A 25,866-nucleotide genomic window follows, 5' to 3' on the forward strand; every position below is an offset into this window, starting at 1 on the left:
TGTGTCATAGTTCTTCATGTTTTTGAAGAAATTGGAACACCTCATTGAATGTAGTACCATTAAAACTGAAGTGTCATACTCACATCTGTGGAATAGATACCAGAAAAACAATGAATGTTAATAAGGTAACATTGCATTGCTGTCTTCCTTTGAGGCATTATTAACTCTTCACTATTAGCCAGCTGAGCAGTCCCTACAAGGGACAGAATGGCAGCAGTGGCAGACTACTTTAACAATTTTTTTTATTCATTCATTCATGAGACATGGGGGTGACTGGCTGGCCAGTATTTATTGCCCATGATAAGTCGTCCATGGAGGACAGTTGAGAGTCAACCACAGTGCTGTGCCTCTGAAGTCACATGTAGACCAGACCAGGTAAGGATGACAGATTTCCTTCCCTAAAGGGCATTAGTGAACCAGATGAGGTTTTTCTGACAATTGGCAATGGTTCCACGGTCATCAGTAGGTACTTAATTCGTGGTACTTTTTATTGAATTCAAATTCCACTATCTGCCATAGCGGGATTCGAACCCGAGTCCCCAGAACATGAGCTGAGCTTCTGGATTAATAGTCTAGTGATAATACCAGTAAGCCAGTGCCTCTCCCAATCCAAACAGGGTTGCTGTAGTTTCATTCTGTAACCATGGGACTCTAAAGTGGGCCTGGTTTGTTTACATTCCTCTTTCAAGGAAAGTGTTTGAAATTAATTAGAAGTTAAACTTAAGAATTTAAACCTCTAAAATAATGGGGGAGAGCAGCGTGCACCAATGCCTCCACTTTTGTTGGGACTGTTTTGTTTTTGCTTAAATATTCAATTTTATTCAATGTGTTCAGAAAAGAAGTTCCCACCTGTAGCAATGCTGTAGAGAATCGGAGAAACTTAATCAGAAGGTAATGTTTTAAATGCCACTTTTGCGCAATAAAATGGCCAATGATTTGCAGCCTGTGTTATAATACACAAACATATAAATTACTTCCTCAAACAATTCTTTCTACATCAATGAAGTCTATCTAGAAAAAGAATTGAATGACAACAGTAGCTCATGCTGGGCATTGTACCACTATCTTCAAATCATCAAAAAAGTAATATGGATGAGGGGAAGGAAGAGAAAGAGGAAAACTCATCTGTAATAATTTTCAATTTGGCATGATCGCAGGCTTTGAAAAAACAAGAATGGCTGAACTGACAGATGTGAAACAAGCATCTTTTCCAATGATTAAATGTTTAATTATTCTATTAGCCTTCCACAACATTAATGACTGTACGTCATCCAATCAGATGAAGAACTGTCTGCTGGAATCATATAACAAAAGTCAATCTAGTCACGTTGACCCATGCAATGTAATAAAACAAGAATGACAAAAAAAAAACAAGACTTGACGTGCTTTGACTGGAATTGTCGAATAAGGGAGGAGAAGTGAATTGCAAAATATGTCAACATTAGGAAAAAGTATTCTCCAATTTCCAGGCCATCAGTTGGTAAAGATTGAGCTATAAAATCATAATAAATTGTACAGACTGCAATCATGTTTGTTCACTGATTATGTCTGGTGCAGTGTCGAAGAGCTTGAGTAATACTTAAGTTCAAAAAGCTGGCTAATGCACAAAACATTCAACAGTGCACTAGCTTTCACCCCGGACAGCCGAACCCAAGCTGCTCGAGTGGAGTTTTGTGACGGAGATCTTCAAGGATTTGAGCTTGACAACATTCTCCAAGGCTGCAACAATGGCCCTTTTTATTTTTTATACTTAAAATTACAAGCTTTTGTAAACTCACTCCCTTCCTGGAAAAGCACCAAGACAAATAATTGAACAGTCACATCCAATATATAAAAACTAAAATCAACAGAAAAATCGAGATTAATTCAGTCCCTTGATGAATTCACATCTTTGAATATCTGAGTTACATCTGAAATTTATTGAAATGCCCCTCAAACAGATGAATTCTCTGTTTACTTGTGATATTTTTAATACCAGAAATCGGGACAAACAATTTTCTCAGAAAATAACTTATTTCCAGCACAAGGCACAGGGTTGTTCTGATGTAAAGATGATCTTTCCAGGATATGTTAGCAGGGAATAAAAAGAGTGTTTATACCGTGGAAGGCAATCTGCTGTTTAAAATTCCAGCTTACTCATAATGAGTTAAAATTTTCTGGCACAAATCTTAAAAAACAACATGCCATTGAAGTCGCCCAGGTTACAGCATGAATTTTGCGTTGAGTTCTCACTGACCATCTCGAGAGCCAACAAAAAAATTCAGAACGGATGGGACGAATCAGATTACCCATTTTGACGGTCAAGGTGGTGTAAGCCACAGCTTCAGTCCTGCTGAATTGAGTGTCTGGTCTTAATTTATGGAAAGAAGTCTCACAACACCAGGCTTTGAAAATACAGTAAGAAGTCTCACAACACCAGGTTAAAGTCTAACAGGTTTATTTGGTAGCAAAAGCCACTAGCTTTCGGAGCGCTGGCTGCTCCTTCGTCAGGTGAGTTCTAATCCCTGTTTGTGATTAGAACTCCCACTCACCTGACGAAGGGGCAGCCAGCGCTCCGAAAGCTAGTGGCTTTTGCTACCAAATAAACCTGTTAGACTTTAACCTGGTGTTGTGAGGCTTCTTCCTGTGTTTCCACCAGTCCAACACTAGCATCCCCACATCTTGATTTATAGAGTCATACAGGTGTATAGCATGGAAACAGGCCCTCCGGCTCAACTTGTCCATGCCACCCTTTTATTTTTAAACCCCAAAACTAATCCCATTTTGCCCGCATTTGGCCCATATCCCTCTATACCCATCCTACCCATGCAACTATCTAAATGCTTTTTAAAAGGCAAAATTGTACCCGCCTCTACCACCACCTCTGGCAGCTTGTTCCAGACACTCACCACCCTCTGTGTGAAAAAATTGCTCCTCTGGACGCTTTTGTATCTCTCCCCTCTCACCTTAAACCTATGCCCTCTAGTTTTAGACTCCCCTATCTTTGGGAAAAGGTATTAACTACCTAGCTGATCTGTGCCCCTCATTATTTTATAGACCTCTATAAGTTCAGCCCCTCAGCCTCCCATGCTCCAGAGAAAAAAGTCCCAATCTATCCAGCCTCTCCTTATAACTCAAACCATCAAGTTCCGGTAGCATCCTAGTAAATCTTTTCTGCACTCTTTCTAATTTAATAATATCTTTTCTATAATAGGGTGACCAGAACTGCACACAGTATTCCAAGTGTGGCCTTACCAATGTCTTATACAACTTCAACAAGACTTCCCAATTCCTGTATTCAATGTTCTGACCAATGAAACCAAGGATGCCGAATGCCTTCTTCACCACTCTGTCCTCCTGTGACTCCACTTTCAAGGAACTATGAACATGTACCCCAGCTCTCTTTGTGGGGTGGCGAGGTAGGGTGCTGGGGAGAGGGGGGGTGGTTTGCAGGGGCTGAGTGCATATGCAGGAGACACCCCCCAGTAGCTGTTGAGTGGGTGGTGCACAATGCCAAATAAACATCATTGCATGGCAGCATAGTGGTTAGCACTCCTACCTCACAGCGCCAGGGAATCAGGTTCCATTCTCGGCTTAGATCACTGTCTGTGCGGAGTCTGCACATTCACCCCGTGTCAGTGTGGATTTCCTCTGGGTGCTCTGGTTTCCTCCCACATTCAAAAGACTTGCTGGTTATGTGCATTGGCCATATTAAATTCTCCCTCAGTGTACCCGAACAGGCGCCAGAGTGTGGCGACAAGGGGATTTCACAGTAACTTCATTGCCGTGTTAATGTAAGCCTACTTGTGACACAAATAAATAATTAAATACCAGACACCATGGTCATGTCGGGGGGAATCTGAGGAAGCCCCTGGGTGGTCGAGGGCACTGCCAGCCAGGCATCCTGGCACTGCCATAACGCTTACTTCCCTTTCTGATTAAAAACCTGTCTATCCCAGCCTTGAGCAGACCTAACCCGCTCACCCATCTTAAAATTCTCCGCGGTATCTCACTTGAAATACTGGGGTATAATATGAACACAATGCTCCTGATGTGATCTGGTACAAAGCCTGACACAAGATTGCAATGAACAAGGCATACAGACTGCAGTGACATCGGCATTATCAAGGTCAGAGCTGCAAAGTATATTTTATTTTGTAAAATAGATTTAAACAAGGTTGTTAGAGCTATCAGTGATACTGACAGATTAAATTTGCACTGAAAAGACTTACATATTCTGGTCTGATTTCTGTTCTCACCAAACTATCTTGAACCATAACTGAATTGGGAAATGTTTAGGGTAGAAATTAAAATAGATCAAATAGGCTGTTCTCGACTCAGTGTCAATTTGTGCATTGTTATTAATAGTTGCAACATACTCTCAATCATTATATTTTCAGCACCTTCACTCAACAAAATAAATTTTCATATATGCTCCATTTTCATAGCCATTGCTTCAACACTGCCATTATCCAGTCACCGACAAGACCATTTCCCAGCATTTCCACATCCAGAATTTCACTCCGTCCAAATACACTTCTTCTTGCTCCCGCCCCAGAAAAAAATCTTTCCCAAATCATTTACAACTGCATTTTCAAACTCCTAGCCATGGCACTCTACTCACCATGATACTCCTGGTATGATGATGGTGTGCTATTTCATTTTTATATATATATATATATATCACTTATGTTTAAAGGGGCTGTTTTAAAGTTTAGTTCTTTTCTACTGGCAGTTGGTATGTCGGGGGGGAATGCAGTTCAGATACTGGGAAAGGAGCAGGATAATTACTTATTTTAACATGTAGTATTTACTTTGGAGTGACATAATAGATTTTTGTTTATAGATGAAGTTTCCCCCTGCAGTTTTTGATTAGGTTGATTGACAGGGTCATGCGATGATGCAGTTAATATGAGGAGCTACATTTGTAGCAGAGAAACAGCTTTCAGTTCTGACTGCAGTTTATTTAAAGACAGAGGTTCGCAAGATGCTCTGAAACACTAAATGGCTCTGAAAGCTTTGACATTAACCCCCACTTACAGCAAGTATATTTATGGTTGCTAACTATTTAACATGGAATTTTAAATCTGTAAAAGAATGTTGCTTATTTGGGACTGAAACAGTGATAAGCTAGAAATTAAAGTGGTTTCATTTCTTTTTTAATTATTATTCAGCTCTTAAGTGCTAAGCTGCTTCATTTTGTTAAAGTTATACTTAAACTGTGTTATTTAATTAAGTTTGTTTTTATTCCAAAAGATCCCTAATTTGTCAACGGAATTAGTCCTGGAGTGAAGCATCCTATCCTTACATTTATACCAAATCAGAAAAATTGTTGGGGTCTAGTCTGGCTACCTAATGTAATTTGGGATTCTGATACCTGGAGTCATAGATTTATTTAACTAGTCTGTCTCCTCTACCTTCGGTGTTCACGCTCTCATTTACTCTTTCCTACGCCTTTTATTTCTCCAGTATTGCCCTCATCTTCTCTCTCTTAAAGAGGGCAACTGGCACAAAATTGCTTGAGACAGCAAGGTGATAAGTATGAGAGTACAGCATGTGGTTAGGGGAATTAATTTGGAGACTCAGGGTGAATCAGAAGTCTGTGTGCCAGAAAGGTCAAAGAGCGAAACAGGAACTTAGATCAAAATCAATGACATTGCCATTGCACGTAGAGGTTCAGCAAAATGGGATGGGAAATGATCCTAGCAAGGAATCACTATGGTAACAGAAGGTGAAAAGAGCTTTAAATGAGAGGCAGATAGGTTAAGAAAGAGTGAAGTTTTTAATCTGGCAGAATAATGGGGAATAAATGAAATGGGATTTGAGAACAAGACCTATAAGGATAGAGAGAAAGATTCTCAACACAAGCTAGGTTTCCGTCGGGGCCAGAATGCTAACACACCCCAGTGATGAAGGTTAGAATGGTCATGATGAATGCCAAGGAATTAGGAGAAGGATACAGCAGACACATCTTGGAACGGTTTGAGCATGGGACAGCATGGGGAGTTAGCTGGAAATTAACATCAAGTGGAGTGGAAAACTGAAAAGAACATGCAGTTTGGGAATTGCCAGGGGGATGAAAATCAGAATTGGAAGCAGAAGCTAGAATACACGTGACAGAGAGAAAGGTCCAGAGCCTCAACAAGTCTTTGCCATCTATTGTGATCAGCAGAACAACAGTGTTGCACAGTACCAGTCTGAGACCAGTGTCAGGCAGCAGATTTGGGGCTCATTCTAGGAGACTGGTGTTAAATGAAACTACTTCTTGTCTAATAGTAGGGATTGCCTATTTGGACCTCACCCCAGATTCTTTAGTTGGTCCTTAGGATCAGTGAATATCATAGAATCCAACAGTGCAGAAGGAGGTCATTCGGCCCATCGGGTCTGCAACAATCTCTGGCAGAGCATTCTACCCAGACCCTATCCCTGTCACCCCAAGTATTTACCCCGTTAATACCCCCACACGCATTGGGACACTAAGGGGCAATTTAGCATGGCCAATCAACATAACCTACACATCCTTTGACTGTGGGATGAATATCCAGGTCCTGTTAATGCCAATAAGATCATGCAGCTGGCCATCTTCATTGAGCCACTAACAGCCCCATGAAAATCTAGGAGTGAGCTCCTAACGAGCTCCTAAATAAGATCAAGCCACCCAATTAACAATGCAGGAAAATTAATTTCTCCATCTGCAGTCCCCTCCCACCCTCGTCCGTCCTTGGGGAAATGATCAGAATCAGGGACAGAGGCTGCAAGCAGGCAACAGCCACTCTTTCTTGCCATCCCATTTCTGTTCCATGACAGGAAAGTTATGGTCAAAGCGAATGGCGCGGAGACACTCCTTCATATGGAATTGGAACAGCAGGACATTTACTGACAGTGGAACAGTGTATAGCACTACTGCCTCACAGCACCAGGGAGCCCGGGTTCAATTCCAACCTTGGTGACTGTCTGTGTGGGGTTTGTACGTTCTCCCTGTGTCTGCATGGGTTTCCTCCAGGTGCTCCAGCTTCTTCCCAAAGAGCAAAAAAGTGCAGGTTAGATGGATTAGCCATGCTAAATTGCACCTTGGTGTCCCGAGATGTGTAGGTTAGGGGGAATTAGCCAGGGGAAAATATGGAGTTACAGGGGTAGGGCGAGGTTTTGGGACTGGGTAAAGATGGGCCAAACGGTCTCCTTCTGCACTGTAGGAGTTCTCTGATTCTATGTTCTAATTTGTTGGCAAAATAACAAAACTCAATGCATCTGCCTTTTAATCTGTGAATTATTCAGCAATTTGTAGTGAGGAAGAGTTACTGGACAATTTGCCATCAGACTTGTGAAAACGGAAACTCACACTCAGGCCCTGATTTTACTGGCACGGCCACCCAAGGTTCATAAGATGGTGCCCATGGTTAATGGGGAATGCCGTTCTGTGAGCCTCGCCCGGCCCAATTTCAGGGTAGCTGTGCTGGTAAAATCAGGGCCACAATCTCTCATGAGTTTCAAGAAAATTGCTGCATGTGCACATTATTCATGAATATAGACCGTGAATGGAGGTAACAGCATAAGAACCATTTTAATAAGGAGAGTTATGTTGCTGCAAGGTGGGTCAATCTGACTGGTCCATAATGGAATGACTGGAAGAATGGAGTCTCATTCCATCAGATTATAAATTGCTCAGGCTGAAGGCTGAGGGAAAAGGTGTGTCTAATGGGGCACGGCATAAAATGTCCCATTCCAACAAATCCTGGGCCACTGTGTCTCTCATTCCTATTCCACACACAGGACCTGCAGGTAGGTGACCAGGTTGCTTTATGTGTATAAGCGTACATGTACGCCCACGTGTACATGTGTGTGCATGTACATGTGTGTGTGCATTTGTATCTGTGTGGTGTGTACATATGTGTGTGCACATGTGTGCATGTGTAAAAATGTATGTATGTGGGTACATATGTGTGTACGCACCTGTGTGTATACGTGTGTGTGTGTGTGTGTGTGTGCGTGTTTGTGTATGTACATGTGTGTGCATACAGAACAACCTTGAATTTTGCAACCACGTAACAAGGTTCCTAGAGGGGTCACAGAAAACCTCAGAATACAGCAGGGATCTAGTTTCTAATTGGTTACTTAAATATGGAAAGTAATAAAATTGGATGACTTACCCCACCATCAGATCCTCCAAAGGACAGCCCTTTCTTCGCTATACTGTGAATAAAAAGTAAGTTTTGAGTCCACAAAATATTCTTAACCACGAGTGCCGGTTGTATGTATATCATACTATATATTTGACTTTCTTCAGTTCATTTCGTTCATTCACAAGCAACTGAGTCAACTTTAGCACGTGATACTAGTTAAGGCTCCTGTTTCTTTGACAACTCAACAACAAACATACGTAAGTGCTACAATTCATCACATGTCCACAACAAACTTGTAGAAAATACTAACACTGAAAATATTCCCTCATGAAATGGTTCTATTAAACAATAAGAAAAACACAAGATGAGAATAAGATGACTCTAAAAGTCCAGGGATGGAAATGAAGGGTTTTGCTACGGAGTTAATGATTTGGTGTGGAAACTGGTTCCATTGGAATTCACTGCTGTGAAATGGCTTTGCAGGCAGGATGCACTTATCCTAGCCTGAAGTGACCACATTCCCAAAGTCTGGATTGCGGATCAATGGCATCCGGTTGAGTTGGGTGGGAATTCTGCACTTTCCCCACACAATTTCAAGGCCTTCGAGAGAGGTCGTAGCGGATAGCAGTCCTATCGAGACAATGTCATAAATCACAACAGCAGAATTGAAACCACTTTTAATGTTCATTCAAAGCCTGGGATAACTGTCTGAGATATTGGAAACTTCTCCTTCCAGTATCTGGTGTGTTTTACATTACTTTAGTTATCTCACAGAATGTAGCTCATGGACAGAATTAAAAGTAATTGGAATTTTGTAGATTTTGGCAGCTGATCCCTCTGGCTTAGCTTGTTCATAAATTGGGTAACTACAATCTCCAAAGACCACTGGCTAGTATTTTAATGACTTCCCTTTTATCAGTTACCGTTATTTGAATTTATCTAAGTATTTAGTTGATGTGTAAGTGTAACTGAGGATTTGTTTCCTGGAATATGATTGTCAGAATGAATTGGTCTGTGTGAACCATGTAACTCACCATAGTGCGAGGATAGCACACTGAATTAAAAGTCAGGAAAACTTTAGATTCATACTAATAGATATAGACAGGAGGAGGAAAAATTTGCCTCGGTCAATGGAATTACATTGCTACATATATCAAACAGCCGATACAATGATTTGATTTATTATCACATGCATTGGTATACAGTACTGTTTCTTGCGCGCTATGCAAAGTATACTATTCATAGAGTACATAGGGGAGAAGGAAAGGAGAGGGTGCATAATGTAGTATTACAGCCATAACTAGGGTGTAGAGAAAGATCAACTTAAGTGAAGGTAGTCCATTCAGAAGTCTGATGGCAGCAAGGAAGAAGCTGTTTCTGAGTAGGTTCAGACTTGACCTCAGACTTTTGTATCTTTTTCTCAATGGAAGAGGTAGAAGAGAGAATGTCTGAGGTGCATGGGGTCCTTGGTTATGCTAGCTGCTTTTCCAGGCAGCAGGAAGTATAGACAGAGTCAACGGATGGGAGGCTGGTTTGCGTGATAGACAGGGCTATGTCCACAACCCTTTGTAGTTTCTCATGGTCTTGGTCAGAGCAGGAGCCATGCCAAACTGTGATACATCGAGAAAGGATGCTTTCTATGGTGCATCTGTGAAAATTAGTGAAAGTCATAGCGGACATGCCAAATTTCTTTAGCATCCTGAGAAAGTAAAGGCGTTGGTTGCCATTTATTCAACACCACTCTCCAAGACAAATCTCTACCCAAAAGTATTTTATAAAAGGTTCTGGAGTTATCGTAAGGCTATTTTACTTCACAAGATCATAGCCTATCCAGATTTTTCATTAAAGTAATCATTCAGCAAAGTTTTGAAGACTTTCTCATTTCTGCTTCTCCCATATTACTAAGGGTCGCTACAACGTTGGTTAATCCTCTTCTCATCACCACCCATCAGTCACCCATTCCTCTTCCAATCCCACTGCACTTAAGTCTTTTACGACCACTTCCTTCCATCAAGTCTTGGGCCTTCCTCTTTTCACTCTCCTCTCTATCACTCCATCAAAACATTTCTTCTCTCTTTCTGTCTCTTCGCAACAAATGATTTCAATATCTTCTCAGCTATTTTCTTCGATGTTATGTGACGATGTGGTGGCATAATTACCTCATTTGTTGCTCGGAGAAGATGACAGTGAATTTTTATGCAGCTAATTGAACTGGAAAGGCCACTTCAGAAAGCAATTCAAATTCTACCAATACGCATAGGCTAGGTAGGAGCAACTGGGTTCTCTGCCTAAAGGACATGAGTTAAGTGTTAGGCTTTGTGACCTTCTAACAGTTTCACAGTCAATTTACTGATAGGAACATTTTACTTTATTTAATGGCCTTGCTGAGGTTTGAACTCAAACTCTCTGGATTATTAATGTAGGATTTTATTTTATTTGTTCATGGGATGTGGGCATAACTGGCTCAGTCAGCATTTATTGTCCATCCCTAATTTCCCTTCGGCTTTTAAGAGTATAGTCTGGAGCTATATGTAGGCCAGGTCAGGTAAGGACAGCAGATTTGCTTTCCAAAACAACATCAGTGAACCAGATAAGGTTTTCATAACAATCAACAATGGTTTCATGGTCATCATTGGGCTTTTTAATACCAGATGTTTAGTGAATTCAAATTTCTCCATCTGATATGGTGTGATTTGGAACCGGGCCCCTAGGCCTTACCTTGCGATGCAGGGGTATTAACTATGGTACCCCAAAAGTCTAAACAAAAGGTCAGAATGTACAAATTCAAAATGGGGATTGAATTCACTGCATTGATTCCATTACTCCCCGTCTAATATCAATTCATCCAAGGACTACATCTGGGCTTGACACCCCATATGCAACACCACAGAAGATGGACCAAAATACATGCATCAAGATCAGTTACTTGAATGAAGGAGATAGAATAACTGTAAAAAGTGTGGGGAAGAGCGTATCTTCCACTGAATACAACGGCTCTTCGCTCAGAATCATAGTGGCTAAGGAAGTCATTTGGCCCACAGAGACTGCACTAGCTCTCTAAAAGAGTATTCTACCTAATCCCACTCCGCTGCCTTATCCCATAACCCTGCACATTCCTTATTTTCAGATAGCAATCTCTTTTTGAATACCTCAGTTGAATCTTCCTCCACCATCCTCTCAGGAAGTTTGTTCCAAGCTCCAACCATCCTCTGGGTGAATTTTTTCTCACATCATATTTACTCCTTTTGACAACTATTTTGACTCTGTGCCCTCTACGTTCTTGATGCTCTCTTGAGAGGGAACAATTTCTCACTATTTAACTTGTCCATATTCCTCATGATCTTAAATACCTCAATCAAGTCTTATTAAAATTGGAAGATTATTTTACAATATTAATTTTATATTTACTAAAAAGAAATGACAAATTATCAAGCTCTGTGCATTATAAATAAAATTAAAAATACTTATGTCAATGATTAGTCAAACCAGTCATCGATCTAAATATATGGAAAGGGGTACGGATTTTTTTTCCCAGACCTCACATCCACTTACAAAAATATCAACCTCCAAAAGTGAAAGACGACTTCAAAGAATAGACACAGGACAATATACAAATGAAAAAAGATACTGAATAAAAGTCAAGATAGTTGCTTCAAGGTGATGAAGTGAGTTCAATTCTATTTATTACTGTCAATCTTACAATGACGATGAATGTTTTGGCATCACATTCAGCAGCTTAGTTTGACATATGACACACTACAAGGAAATACAATGGGGATACACGGGACATGAAACTATATCTATCAATAGAATACTGAATTATAGCATACTGCACACAAAATTGCATCTTTTGGCAGAAAGTGGCTGAATGAGAAACTGCTCAGCGCTGCAAAATGTATTTCCTCATGGATCTGATAGCATGCTTTCTAATGATGCAACTTGAAATGTGCAACAACTCAGCCTTAATCAGGCAGGGACCTAAAGAAACAAACCATCCCCAAAGGTGCAAGCAAGATAATTGCTTAAGTATCGACAGCATTCACATAGGACACATTATTGATGCCATGTTTGTCACATTTATAAAGGATACAACACACACTCCTTAAGGATTTTGATCTAGTCGTACTGAAGCTATTAAGTTTATTTATTAGTATCACAAGTCAGCTTACATTAACACCGCAATAAAGTTGCTGTGAAAATCCCCTAGTTGCCACACTCTGGCGCTTGTTCGGGAGCACTGAGGGAGAATTTAGCATGGCTAATGCACCTAACCAGCATGTCTTTCAGACTCTGGGAGGAAACCAGTGCACCCGGAGGAAACCCACACAGACATGGGGACTCCGCACAGGCAGTGATCCAAGCTACAAATCAAACCTGGGTCCCTAATGCTGTGAGGCAGCAGTGCTGAACACTGTGTCACTGTGTTAGAGTAAACAGTCAAGATGATAGTTTTGTGACTTCCTGATGATGATTGCTTTGCATCCCAGTTATAATCTGCGCCAAACTTACACGCATTGCAAGTAAAGGATTCTGTTAAATCATTAATGTGATGAATAAAGAACCTGCCTTCTCCATATTTCCTCATCCTGGGATGAAATGTTATGCTCTGATGAGCAATGGGAATTCTGGAAGGTGGGGGCACTTAATTTGGCAAAAAGACAAGAAAATCTGTTTCCCAAAGGCATGATAAACTGTTGAAATTTTCTTCTCTTGACTTTCAAGGCAGGTTAAAGGTGGGTTCTTCCCGAACAATGTCAGGCACTACATTTGCATTGCACTGTCATCTCACATCTCATGCATACTCATTAAAAGGCCACCTTTTAATGCTTCAGCATTCAGTTCACCTGCTAAATTAAATTCCCCGCCAACAAGAACTTAGCATGTTCAGTTTTCCGACTGCATACAAGTGGTGTCCACCTGGCGAGCTTCATCTCTTCCATGGCTTTCAAGCTCAGACCTTGCTTTCTCCTTCTTGGGGACCTTCATAACTTCACTCCAGTGCCGTTAGCAAACACTGCACCAAGGTCGCACAAGCAAGGCAGGCAACGGCTGGAAGGAGGGTAAGGGGGACTCAGATAAAAGGGCAGAAAAAGGCTGGTCAGGAGAGGCAGGCTTACGGGGGACAAAGGGTGGGAGTGTTCAGGAAAGTGAATGGGTAGGGAAATGGAGGAGGAATGCCCTGGGTCTAGTGGGAAGGGAAACAGTGTCCATTCAAGCCAGAGAGGCCAAACTGTCAGGAGAAGAGGGACTTGAATCCACTGGGAGAAGGGAGAACAGGTGGGAAATTGTCTCAGTGGTTTCAACGGTGGGGTCCAGTGAGTAGTCAGGATACCAGTGAACAGGCACATACAGAATAGCAGTGAGATGCGGGAGGGTGGCTGGTCCATGGTGAAAGTTTGATGGGTGAAGTCTTATCGGGAGAGTCATGGATGGAGACAAAGCAAGTGGCTCCAATAATTGGAAGAGGCAGAGTCAGTGTAGCCCTGGGAATGGTAATGGGCGTTGACTCTGAGCAGAGAAAAGACTTGAGGTGAATCGGCAATTACTCCACGATTCACGGTGATTAATGCAGCAGGAATCAGTCAGTGGCAGAAACGCCATCTTAGAAGCTGTAACATGAATGGAACAAGGGATCAAGTTGCTCTGGTTAGCAACTATACAGAGGAACGATGTTAACTATTATCAATCTAAGTGGAAATGCAAGATCAGATATTCACGTACTGTACATAGCCGTTACAGCCTAAAAACTGAAATGTGTTTAAGATAAAGGGGAGGAGATAAATTACGATTATTAAAACCATGAAGCAAATATTCTGTAATTAGTCCTGACAATGGTTGAATAGAATCAATATGAGTTGAATTAAAAAGCAATTTGAGCAAATGAATTATAAAGAGGCCAGTGTGTTTACAAAACGGGTTTGTTTGGGTGTTACCCAATTCAAACTTCATGAACTCTGAAATACATGAAGCAGCTGGAAAGCCTTGATGTGGGAGCTTTCCGCAGTGTTATGACACAATTTCAAGAACATGCCCGAAAGCCAAGTGTCAGAGCTTGTTCATTGTAATGTTTCCAAAACAGAGTTAGCTTATTTAGAGACATGGAACAGAATCCTGACAGTGCAGGAGGAGGCCATTCAGCCCATCAAGTCTGCACCGACAACACTTCCACACAGGCTCTATCCCTGTAATGGCACGTATTTCTGCTGTTCGTCCCTTTAACACTAGTGGGCAATTTAGCATGGCCATCCACCCAGCCTACACATCTTTGGATTGTGGGAGGAAACCAGAGCACCCACGCAGACACAGGGAGAATGTGCAAACTCCACACAGTAACCCGAGGCTGGAATTGAATCCTTAGTGCTGTGAGGCAATAGTGGCAGCCACTGCACTACCGTGTCACTCTTAGGTTCAAAAACAAGACACATCTCCTTCACAAAGTGGAGTGCGCTGTTTAAAAGGACAAACTCATTAATAAGGCTGTTCATAGAAGAATCCCTACAGTGCAGAAGGAGGCCATTCAGCCCATCGAGATTGCACCAAATCTTAGCCAAACTTATTCCATGACCCCACAAATTTACCACGCTAATCCCCTGAACCTTGGAAGACTAAGAGGCAATTTAGCATAGCCAATCAACCTAACCCACACATCTTTGGACTGTGGGAGGAAACCAAAGCACCTGGAGGAAACCCACACAGACACAGGAAGAGCGTGCAAACTCCACATAGACAGTGACCCAAGGCCAGAACTGAACTCCTGGTGCTGTGAAACAGCAGCCCTAACTGCTGTGCCACCGTGCTGCTGATTTGGGACACTCTGATCCCGTTCCAGAACCTGGTGTCACACAGGATGCTCAACGCACAAAAATGACAAACTTGATCAAACCCAGTTCCGAAAGCAATAAAATGGTCCTGAAAAGATTAGCCCAAATTCGATCATGTAGCACCAATCAGGATATAAGGAAACCCAGATTAATAATTCCAGTCAATCCAAGGGAGCACAACAAGACATCAAAGATTCCGGACCTCACTGGTCAAATTTAGGACAGGGTTCAAGAATGATTCTTCACTTGGAGAATAATCGACAAACATTCGGAAATGTGAAGACTGGCCTCAGTTAAGAAACAAATGGAAGTTGTTGGCATTCTGGATAGGATGAAAGCAATAAAGGGCCTCCTTCATCCAGAGGCGCACAAAGCAAAACTAATTTTTCAACGTCATTTTCATACCAAGCTGAAGACATTTTACAACGCACATTCTGGAAAATTAATCACAAAAAAAGCACGTACTTTATACTTCAGATCCACTCTTTATACCTCCCTCCTCAAATATGCCGAGGGTAATGACAAACAAATGTTATTCAAAGCTGAGATTCAGCTCTATTCATTTGATAAAGGACAAATATTCTACCCTGACAATAAATAAATCACACTGTAAATCCCACAATGTAAGCAAACATAATTCAAATCAGGTCTCATAACTGTGAACATATTTTTGTTCCAGTATCTAAGACTTTTAACACAGGCAACCCAAACTGTTTTCAGTTGATACCTCATGTCGACAAACTCCCCTGCCGCACAAAGAAATCTTGCTCTACTGTAGTTTTTGGAAGAGGGTAGGATTATCCTCAAACACAACAACGTAAAAGTCAACGTATAGTCATAGAATCCCTACAGTGCAAAAGGAGACCATTTGGCCGACTCGCCAACAGAGCATCTTACCCAGACCCATCACACCCCCTGCCCTATCCCCAAAATCCCACGCATTTACCCCACTAGTTCCCCTAACCTACAAAGCTTGGGGCACTAAGGGGCAACTTTACCATGGCCAATCCACCTAACCAGCACATTTTTAGGACTGCGAGAGGAAACCGGAGCTCTCGAAAGACACCCACACAGACATGGGGAGAACTCACTGCCCCAGACTGCAGCGGAGGCAGAATAAATAAACGGATTCAAGAAAGATTAGATATGTTTCTGCTGAAAAGTGGGATAAAGAGCTATGGGGAATAGCAGGAAAGTGGAGTTGAGACCAGGATAAGAGCAGCCACGATCATCTAATAAATGGAGAGGGCTCGAAGGGCCAAATTGCTTACACCCACTCCTAGTTACTATGTTCCTAAAACTAACGTAAGCAAAATAAAGTTAATGAAGAAAATACCAGCACTAAAGGGTGACACATCCCCTTTACTGGATGGTTTCTATTCCTGAGCCTTGAAGAAAAGAAGGTAAGGAAATCACAAATGTCTTAACTGTAATCTTCCAAAGCACTCTCACTTGGGAAACTGCTGCTTTAGATCAGATAATTGCACAATTGTGTGCATCACTGCACTATTTAAGAAAGATGTGAAAAGGAAATGAGGGAATTATAGACCAATTGTTCTTCTGTTGTCAGAAAATTGCTGAAGTTTACAATTAAGAATAGAGTGATTCAAAACCTTAAACTTTTACTGTTGGTCAGAGGAAGCCAGAACAGATCTGTAATGACTGATGAACATGCTTCAGTTGTTTTGAAGAGGTGGTTAAAGCAGCGGGCAGGGAATTGTTTAGGTTATTAACTCTCAGAACCGCCAGGAGATACGTGATAAAAGTTCCTCAAAAGAGTGTTCCAAGCAGGAGGGGGATTCACTCCAACAAGCCTGATTCCTCCTCTAAATTCCCGTCTTAAACAAAAAAGGTGTTTCTGATTATTGATTTGCCCCTTTTATAACTGGCGGCACATTTTCCAGAACTCTTCAGCTTGGAAAGATCTGATCCTCTATTAAGCTAAAATAAGAGAGTTATTACACACACACACACACACACACACACACACACACACACACACACACACACACACACACACACACACACACACACACGACAGAATTTTCCCTTTCCATCCTCCACAGGAATCGTAGTGGGCGGGACATGGACCATGCAAAATTCCGTTGACCTCGGGTGGGATTTTCCGGCCTTGCTGTGAGCACAGCTGGAAAATCCCATCCAAAACGTGGGAAGGGATTCCACAATGTCCATCTTTTATGCACTCAGAGGGTGAGGGAATGAAAGCGGTAAAGGGGCAAAGGCACAATAAAAATAACAGTTATGGTTTCATGTGAGTCCAGAGCCCAGAATCAAATGTTCATTGGCTTATTCCCCAATTATTAGCAGGATGAAACTGTTACAGTGTTGTTCTAGAAGTGAGGACGTCATGATGGAAGAGGGTACACAGCGATGAACAATCTCATAGCTACTGGTACAGGAGTTCCAATGTTCCAATAATAGTGTTGGTGGCAGCCAGGCAATTTACCTGGATACAGCTATTTCTGCTGCTACCTGTTAGGTGGTAAAATGGTAAACTGCCTGGGTTCAGTTCCACACAGCAATATTTACAGGCTTTAGCAGCTTGGGAGAGGTCATGTGACACACATCACTTATCTCCTGGGTGTTCAATAAAAGATATATTTTTGCAGTTTTGGAATTTTGAGCGGTTTAACCGAGGAGTCTGTGTCTCTTGCAAACACACAGTCCCCGTTGTCAGAGCTCTGCCTTAGAAATGTAAAGAGTGTTGGTGCATTTCTTTGCAATTTTAATTTTCTGCAGTCGCAGGGGGCATTTGTCCTCTTAAAGGGTAACACGGTCCCTGCAGGTTTCTAAAGGTTAGAAATTCCTCTGGCACGAATCATGGCTTGTCAAGTATGTCATTTTGAAATTTGTACATCTTAAAATTAGAATAATAATTTGATAAAGTAGCCTGGTTGATATATACAGTTACCCAAGGCTAGAGTCGTACCCAGGTCCCTGGTGCAGTGAGGCAGCAGTGCCAGTGGTTCCTGCCTTGGGTAACTGTCTGTATGGAGTTTGTACGTTCTCCTCCGGGTGCCCTGGTTTTCCAAAGATGTGCAGATTAGGTGGATTGGCTAGGGTAAAATTGCCTCTTAATGAGACAAGATGTGGATTAACCCTGGGGAATGTGCGGGGTTATGGTGATCAGGCGGAGAGAGGGCCCGGGTACGATACTCTGTCAGAGAGTCAGTGCAGACTCGATGGGCCGAATGGTCTCCTTTTGCACTGCAGGGGTTCTATTCTATGATTTCATATTTTCCTTCCTGCCTCCTGGACAGGACAAGAGGCTGTTAGCTAAAGTCAAAGTTCATGGAATTCAAGGCAAGTTGCTGACCTACATAGGAAACGAAGCAGAAAAAGACAGTGAGAAGGAATAATGTGAAGATGCTAAAATTGGCACAAAGTGACCAGTGGTCTCCTGAAAGCACGTGTTGCAGCCTCAACTATTCATCATATTTATTCATAACTTAGGTGATGTGATAGAAAGCCATATATCCAGGTTTAATCAATGACACTAAAATATGCACCATTGATGGCAGCATATATGGAAGCACAAAGAAATGTCAATAGATTGAATAAGTCGACAAAACCGTAGCAAATGAATTTCAATGTAGAAAATGCAATGTCATCCACTTAAGACCTAAAAGGTAAGAACAGGACATTTTTTAAATTGTTAAAAATGAGAAACTGTGGAGGCCCAAAGAGACTTATAATCATAGAGTCTCTACAGCACAGATGGAGGCCATTCAGCCCTTTGAGTCTGCACAGACCACACTCCCACCTAGGCCCTATTCCCAAAACCCCGCACACTGACCCTGCTAATCTCCCTAATGGTAGGGTCAATTTAGCATGGCCAATTACCCTAGCCCACACATCTTTGGGCTGTGGGAAGAAACTGGGGCACCTGGAGGAAACCCATGCAGACACGGGGAGAAAGTGCAAACTCCGCACAGACAGTGACCTGAAGCCAGAATTGAACCTGGGTCCTTGGCGCTGTGAGGCAGCCGTGCTAACCACTGTGCTACCATGCCGCTCCACCGGTCCAGGCAAAAAAAATCTTTGAAATATCATGGCAAACTATGGAAAATAATAAAAAAGCCTGAAATGTTGGCCTTCACATCAAGAAGACTAGAAAGCAACTGGGTAAAAGTTTTGCTACAGCTATCCAAAACCCTGGTTAGACCTCACCTGAGGTACTGTGAGCAGTTCAGGAAGAATTTTTTGACCTTGGATGGACTGAATACATAGATTTCCCAGAACGATAACTTAACTCTTGGAATCCAGGTATGATGAGAGGTTACAGAAGCCAGTGATAAAAGCAAAATACTGTGGATATTGGAATCTGAAACAAAAACAGGAAGTGCTGGAGAAACTCAGAGGTCTGACAGCATCTGTGGAGAGAGAGTAGAGCCAAGTCTGGATGATTCTTGTATTCCCTTGATATTGGTGATTTGACTGATGTTTTAAATATAATGAGGGGAGCTGACAAGGTAGCTTGAGGAGAAATATTTCTGCAGGTTGAGAAGTTGAGGACTCAAGGACCTAAATTATGAGATAAGCCTTTCAGGAGTGAAGTTAGAAAACACTTCTACACACAAAGGTGGTTGAAACTGATGCTCGGTCAGTTGTTAGTTTAAAATCTGTGACGGATGAACTTTATTAATCGAAGGTGTTAAGGGATTTTGAAAAAGGTGGGTACAGTGAGTGAGGTCACAAATCATCCATAATTTCACTGAACGATGAAAGCCATTCAAGAAGCTCAACGGCCGACTCCTGCTCCTACGCCAGCCATCCATGTATAGATCTCCTACATTTCTTACCTTCATATCCCTCCCGGTGACACGGTGGTTAGCATTGCTGTCTCACAGCACCAGGGGCCTGGGTTCGATTCTGGCCTCGGGTGATTGTCTGTGTGGAGTTTGCATGTTCTCCCCGTGTCTGTCTGGGTTTCCTCCCATGCTCCAAAGATGTGTAGGTTAGGTGGGTTGGCTGTGCTAAATTGCTTCTTAGTGTCAGGGGGATCAGTGGTGTAAACGTGTGGGGCTATGGGAATAAGGCTTGGGTGGGATTGTTGTCGGTGCCGGCTCGATGGGCCAAAAGTACTTTGTAGGGATTCAATGATTCTTTTTTACCTGCTTTAAAGTTACTTCCGAATTTTCCGCTATTTATTCAGTACTCCATAGACTTCACCAATTTTACCACCTTAAATTTGACCTATTATTTTTCAGTGATCTTTAAAATTGAAATCCATTACCGTAACATCCTCTCCGCCTCTTCGCGATTTACCACTGTATCTTTTACTGCCCTTCCGCACTTTGTTGGAGTACAACCTGTGAAAAAAATAAAACGGCATGTACTCAAAACAGAAATTCTCAAATCAAAATGGTGTAATTGGCAGATTGTAGCGGATTAGCCATTTTCTCAGCGTTGTAACTAAATTACAACAGAAATTCTAAACTGCTGATCCTGCTACTCATTGCAACAAGATACACCAGTGCTAACTGATTAATTTGGGGGGATTTATCATTGACGTTGAAGTGTCAGTGCTTTCATACCCGTTACCATCTCACAAGGGAAATAACTGAGATTGGAGTTAGTCATCAACTAGTTACATCAGGTGCAACATATGACTGATCAGCCCTGACACCATGGACAGCTCAGTGGTTAGCACTGTGCTCTCACAGTGCCAGGGACCCGGGTTCAATTCCAGCTTCGGGTGACTGTCTATCTGGTGTCTGCATGTTCTCCCCGCATCGGCATGGGCTCCCTTTGGGTGTTCCGGTTCCCTCCCACAGTCCAAAGATGTGCAGGTTCGGTTGATAGGCCATGCTCAATTGCCCCTTAGTGTCAGGTGAACTAGCAAGTGATCTCTGATAGGGCCTGGGTGGGATTGTGGTCGGTACAGACTTGATAGGCCCAATGGCCTTCTTTTGCACTGTCAAGATTTTATGAACTTACATTCTAAATTCCAACCAATCAGTTAATAGTTACACATTAACGTAAGGTAGAAATGTTTAGAAGATGAAAAGTTGGTGTCTGAGGGGGGTTTGTGTGTCTTTAATGTCCAAATAAGGCTTTTAAATATTATTCACCATCCTCAAAAAAATGTCCTTGGGAAAGACTAGCTGTTGTCTAATATTAAAATTTACATTTTCCAAGCTTCCTTGTGAAAAGGTGCTATATAAGAGCAAGTACTTTCCTTCACTGGCTGGGCAGCAAGGTGGCACAGTGGTCAGCACTGCTGCCTCTCAGTGCCAGGGACATGGGTTCGATTCTCGGCTTAGAACATAGAACATAGAAAAACTACAGCACAAACAGGCCCTTTGGCCCACAAGTTGCGCCAAACATATCTCTACCTCTTAGGCTTACCTACAACCCTCTACCTTACTAAGTCCCATGTACTCATCCAGAAGTCTCTTAAAAGACCCTATCAAATCCGCCTCCACCATCATCACCGGCAGCCCATTCCACGCACCCACCACTATCTGAGTGAAAAACTTACCCCTGACATCTCCTCTTTACCTATTCCCCCGCGCCCTAAACCTGTGTCCTCTTGCGGCAGCCATTTCAGCCCTGGGAAAAAGCCTCTGAGAATCCACCCGATCAATACCTCTCAACATCTTATACACCTCTTTCAGGTCACCTCTCATCCTTCGCCTCTCCAAGGAGAAAAGACCGAGCTCTCTCAACCTATCCTCATAAGGCATGCCGCCCAATCCAGGCAACATCCTTGTAAATCTCCTCTGGCTGGGGTCAGTGTCTGTGTGGAATCTGCACATTCTCCCTGTGTCTGCATAGGTTTTCTCTGGGTGCTCCGGTTTCCTCCCACAGTCCAAAAGACATGCCAGTTGGGTGCACTGGCCATGCTAAATTCTCCCTCAGTGCACCCAAACAGGCACCGGTGTGGCCGTGTGGGTTTCCTCCAGTGCTCTAGCTTCCACCCACAGTCTGAAAGACGTGCTGGTTAGGTGCAATGGTCACTCTAAATCTTTCCTCAGTGTACCCGAACAGGCACCGGAATGTGGTGACTAGGGGATTTTCACAGTAACTTCATTGCAGCATTAATGTAACACTTGTGACACTAATAAATAAACTTTAAATTGCAGCAATTTGGCATGTCCTGTGGTTCTGAAAGCACTACATAAACTCAAGTTTCCTTTTCCTTTCTCCATACTCCCTATTGAATCAGATTTGATCTCCTCTCTTTATGGTAATGGGAGATAAAGGCATGTTTTACAAAGGTTACATATTGGGGAGAAGACCAAAACTGCTGGTGACATTTGTGCCTCACAACACCTGATAAATGCCCAGGTTTAGATTGCTAAAGCTAAGCTAAATCTATCCAATTAGGATGTAACACTGGTTGTAACATTGCATTAGAGGTAACCTCAATATGAAGATGAGACTTTATTTCCACAAGGATTAGACAGCAATCATTCATACTAAAGCAATTGGAGAGCTACATGTCAGTAACAGGTAGGATGGTGAGGACAAGGTCAAATAATTTACTCCCTCTTCTTGGTTCCTTCACCACCTAATTCAGGGACCACGTCCGACAACAATACCACTAACTAATAGGATATAATTCCTCTGATGAGAAACTATTGCATGCTGCCATTTCTTGATAACTAGGGGTCAAGCAAAACAGAATTATCAAAATAATGTGCATTTGTTGGTCACAGTTTCTGCAATTCCATTAGCAGGTCATTAGTTGCATTCGGAAACAGCCATTCTCCTGCAATCCATAATGGGTGGTATGGCGCTATATGTATGCTTGCCTTTCCAATTTCCTGTGTCGGGGCACAGTGGTTAGCCTCACAGTGCCAGGGACTAGGGTTCAATCCCCAGCTTGGGTCAGTGTCTGTGTGAAGTTAGCACATTCTCCCCCGTGTCTACGTGGATTTCCTCCGGGTGCTCCGGTTTCCTCCCACAGTCCAAAAGACATGCTAGTTCGGTACATCGGCCATGCTAAATTCTCCCTCAGTGAACCCAAACAGGCACCGGAGTGTGGCGACTATGGGATTTTCACAGTAACTTCATTGCAGCATTAATGTAAGCCTACTAATAAAAATAAACTCAGGTGGAAAATTGGCTTTTTGGTTCGTCTGGAAAAGAAATCCACAAATATACAAATAACCTGAGAGAGAAAGCTACAGTTGGAAGTTCACTTTCTGAGCTGCCCCAGTGGAATGGATTAGTGACATTTACTCTGCTGTTGTATAAATTACATTTGTAAAGGTACCAAGGATTTCCAAAACAATGCCGCAAATAGTGAGCTTTGTGATTCCTTTAATTGCAAACCACTTAAGCTACATTTTCTGATAAAAAAATCGACATTTCATCTTTAAAGGCCAGTCGATGCAGTAATTGCTTTCACTGCCTTGCCCTCCCGTCCTGTCAAATTAGTTTGAGTGTTGATCGACCAGTTCTCGCCTTTTTTTAAAACCACAGCGCTCAGCAACTACACATTAATCCCAGCTGCTGCTGCGATACATTTTCCAACAGGGGACTTGCCATTCCTTTGTGAGCCTAAACTCCGTGAACTTGAACAAATGTTGCTTCCAGAGTTCCAAAAATATGCAAATAACATGATGGTCCCCACTTACAAAGGACGAGGGAATGAAGGTCTGCACTGGTGGAATGAAATAAAAGACAAGTAAAGGGAACCATTGCAAAGAATAAGGAACAGAAACCAGGAATTCAATGAAGAAGTTCTCAAATTTGCCGCTTACAGTGAAATCACAGCATGTGCAAAAATAACTCATTTACAATGTCATGATTAATAGCTGATAATAGAGATCTTCAAGATTAAAGAAGATATACACCATACATGCCTTACTTTTAGTGATAAGAATAAACTTTTATTTACCTGCAGTAATGACACCATGGTTACCAAATGTAAATTGGCTTATTTATTGGTTAATACAGGTGACTTTCATTCAATTTTTTGCTTAATATTTTTTGCAATAATTTTGCATAAGGGCAGCATGGTGGCACAGTAATTAGCACTGCTGCCTCACAGCGTCAGGGACCCAAGTTCAATTCCAGCCTGGGGTAACTGTCTGTGTGGAGCTTATGCATTCTTGCCGTGTTTCTCCTCCGGGTGCTCCAGTTTCATCCCACAGTCCAAAAGACAAGCTGGTTAGGGGCAATGGCCATGCTAAATTCTCCCTCAGTGTACCCAAGTTTGGCCACTAGATGATTTTCACAGTGACTTCATCACAATGTTAATGTAAGCCTACTTGTGATAATAATAAATAAACTTACAAACATATCCATAACCAAATAACTTAAATGCCAAGTTCAAATCTCTTCAGTCTCTTATACAACCTGTCAAAGTCCATGATATATTCCTCCATGGACTGAGCATCCATTTTCCTAAATCTATCAAAGGCTGACTAAGCTTCATATACTTCCAATGTGCTATTGTTTTTGTAGAATTTATACAAAAACTGGAACAGAAGGTCCAACCCCTCTTCACTATCCAAATCATTCATATCCTCTCTGTAAATACTCTACCCCTAATCTTCCTGTTTTTAGGAAATGCCGACTTCTGCATCTCAATCAGAAGTTGAAAAATCAAAATTTCCACTCCCTCCTAACTCAATCATATTCCCCCCCTGCCTTGGAGGCTCAGTTTCACGTTGTGTGAAACAGGAGATATTTCAACATAAGACACTCGGAGGTGGATTTTCCCATTCCGCCCACCATGGGGATCGTAGTGAGCGAGGGGCAGACCATGGAAAGGTCCGTTGACTTTGGGCAGGATTTTCTGGTTTTGGGGCAAACATGGGCGGAAAGTTCTACCCATGGTGAATGAAAGTATATTAACAAACTTGCAGGAAATTTGTAACTGTGCTCCCACACATCTGCTGCCCTTGTCCTTCTACAGGATAGAGCTCAGAGGTTTGTGAGGTACCAAACAAGTCAAAGTAGCCTTGGTGAGTTGCTGCTTCTTTTAGATGGTAAGCAGCTCCCGTTCTGTGTCGATAGTGGAGGGAGTGAATGTTTAAGTTTATTAATGGAGTGCCAATCAAGGGAGCTGTGTTGTCCTGTATACTGACAAGCTTCTTATGGCTTGCACCTGATTTAAGAAACAGCCGAGCACAGAAGATTCATAACATCACGAAAATGCCTCTTTATTTTTGCAAAATTATCTTCCTCAAAATTTTCAACTGACTGATGTGACCACAGGTGACACAGTAGCCAGCACTGCTGCCTCATAGCACTAGGGGCACGAGTTCAATTCCAGCCTCGGGTCCCTGTCTGTGTGGAATTTGCACATTCTTCCCGTGTCTGCATGGGTTTCCTCCAGTTTCTCCCCATAGTCCAAAGATATGCAGGTTAGGTTGATAGACCATGCTAAATTGTCCCTTAGTGTCAAGGGGATTAGGAGGGTAATACCTGGGTTTAAGGGGATAAGGCCTGGGTGGGATTGTGGTCGGTGCAGGCTCGATGGGCTGTATGGCCTCCTTTTGCACTGTAGGGATTCTATAGATTCTCATGGACTGGAAGTTCAGTATTTTAAGAAATTAAGACAGCAAATTGCTTTACAATCCGAGGTCACCTTCTAGAGTGAAGCTGAGAAAAGCAAACAAGAACTCCCTCCAAAAGATAGAGTGAAGGGGGAGACATTTCAAAGCAAATGCACAGAATCAAACCCAAGATTCTAACTAAGGAAGAAATTAATAATGTAAAATGCTGAATATTAAGAACTCTTTTTCCCAAGTTTTCCCGAGCCTGACACACAGAAGTCATCAAAGTCATCTAAAACAGACAGATTAGCAAGGAATTTCTCCCTCTCTCTGGTTAAGGAAAACCCATCTCTACAGAATAAAAATCCAACCCAAGAGACAGTGATTATCCATCAGAAAAAATCTCAGGAGAAACCCATTGATTTCTGGAGGTGGATACACAGTTTAAAGGAAGGAAATTAGCTCCAG

At 42.2% G+C, this 25,866-nt stretch overlaps 1 protein-coding gene across 3 annotated transcripts in view; it reads right to left on the reverse strand.

Annotated features, from left to right (window-relative positions):
• The window catches only part of ogfod3 (2-oxoglutarate and iron dependent oxygenase domain containing 3), a 144,198-nt gene that overhangs the window by 69,069 nt on the left and 49,263 nt on the right, over positions 1-25,866 (reverse strand). For all 3 annotated transcript variants that reach the window (XR_013889122.1, XM_080208924.1, XM_080208923.1), the window contains exons 3-4: positions 20,178-20,253; positions 8,127-8,169 (exon numbers count right to left, since the gene is read on the reverse strand). Coding sequence is in view for 2 of the 3 variants with exons in the window: in XM_080208924.1 (XP_080065050.1) it covers positions 8,127-8,169; positions 20,178-20,253 (119 nt within the window). In the remaining variant the exon portion in view is untranslated. The remainder of the gene's footprint in view (positions 1-8,126; positions 8,170-20,177; positions 20,254-25,866) is intronic.

This window comes from Carcharhinus amblyrhynchos, chromosome 21 (genome assembly GCF_965287045.1).
Source record: "Carcharhinus amblyrhynchos chromosome 21, sCarAmb.v2.hapA, whole genome shotgun sequence".
Lineage (NCBI taxonomy): Eukaryota > Metazoa > Chordata > Chondrichthyes > Carcharhiniformes > Carcharhinidae > Carcharhinus > Carcharhinus amblyrhynchos.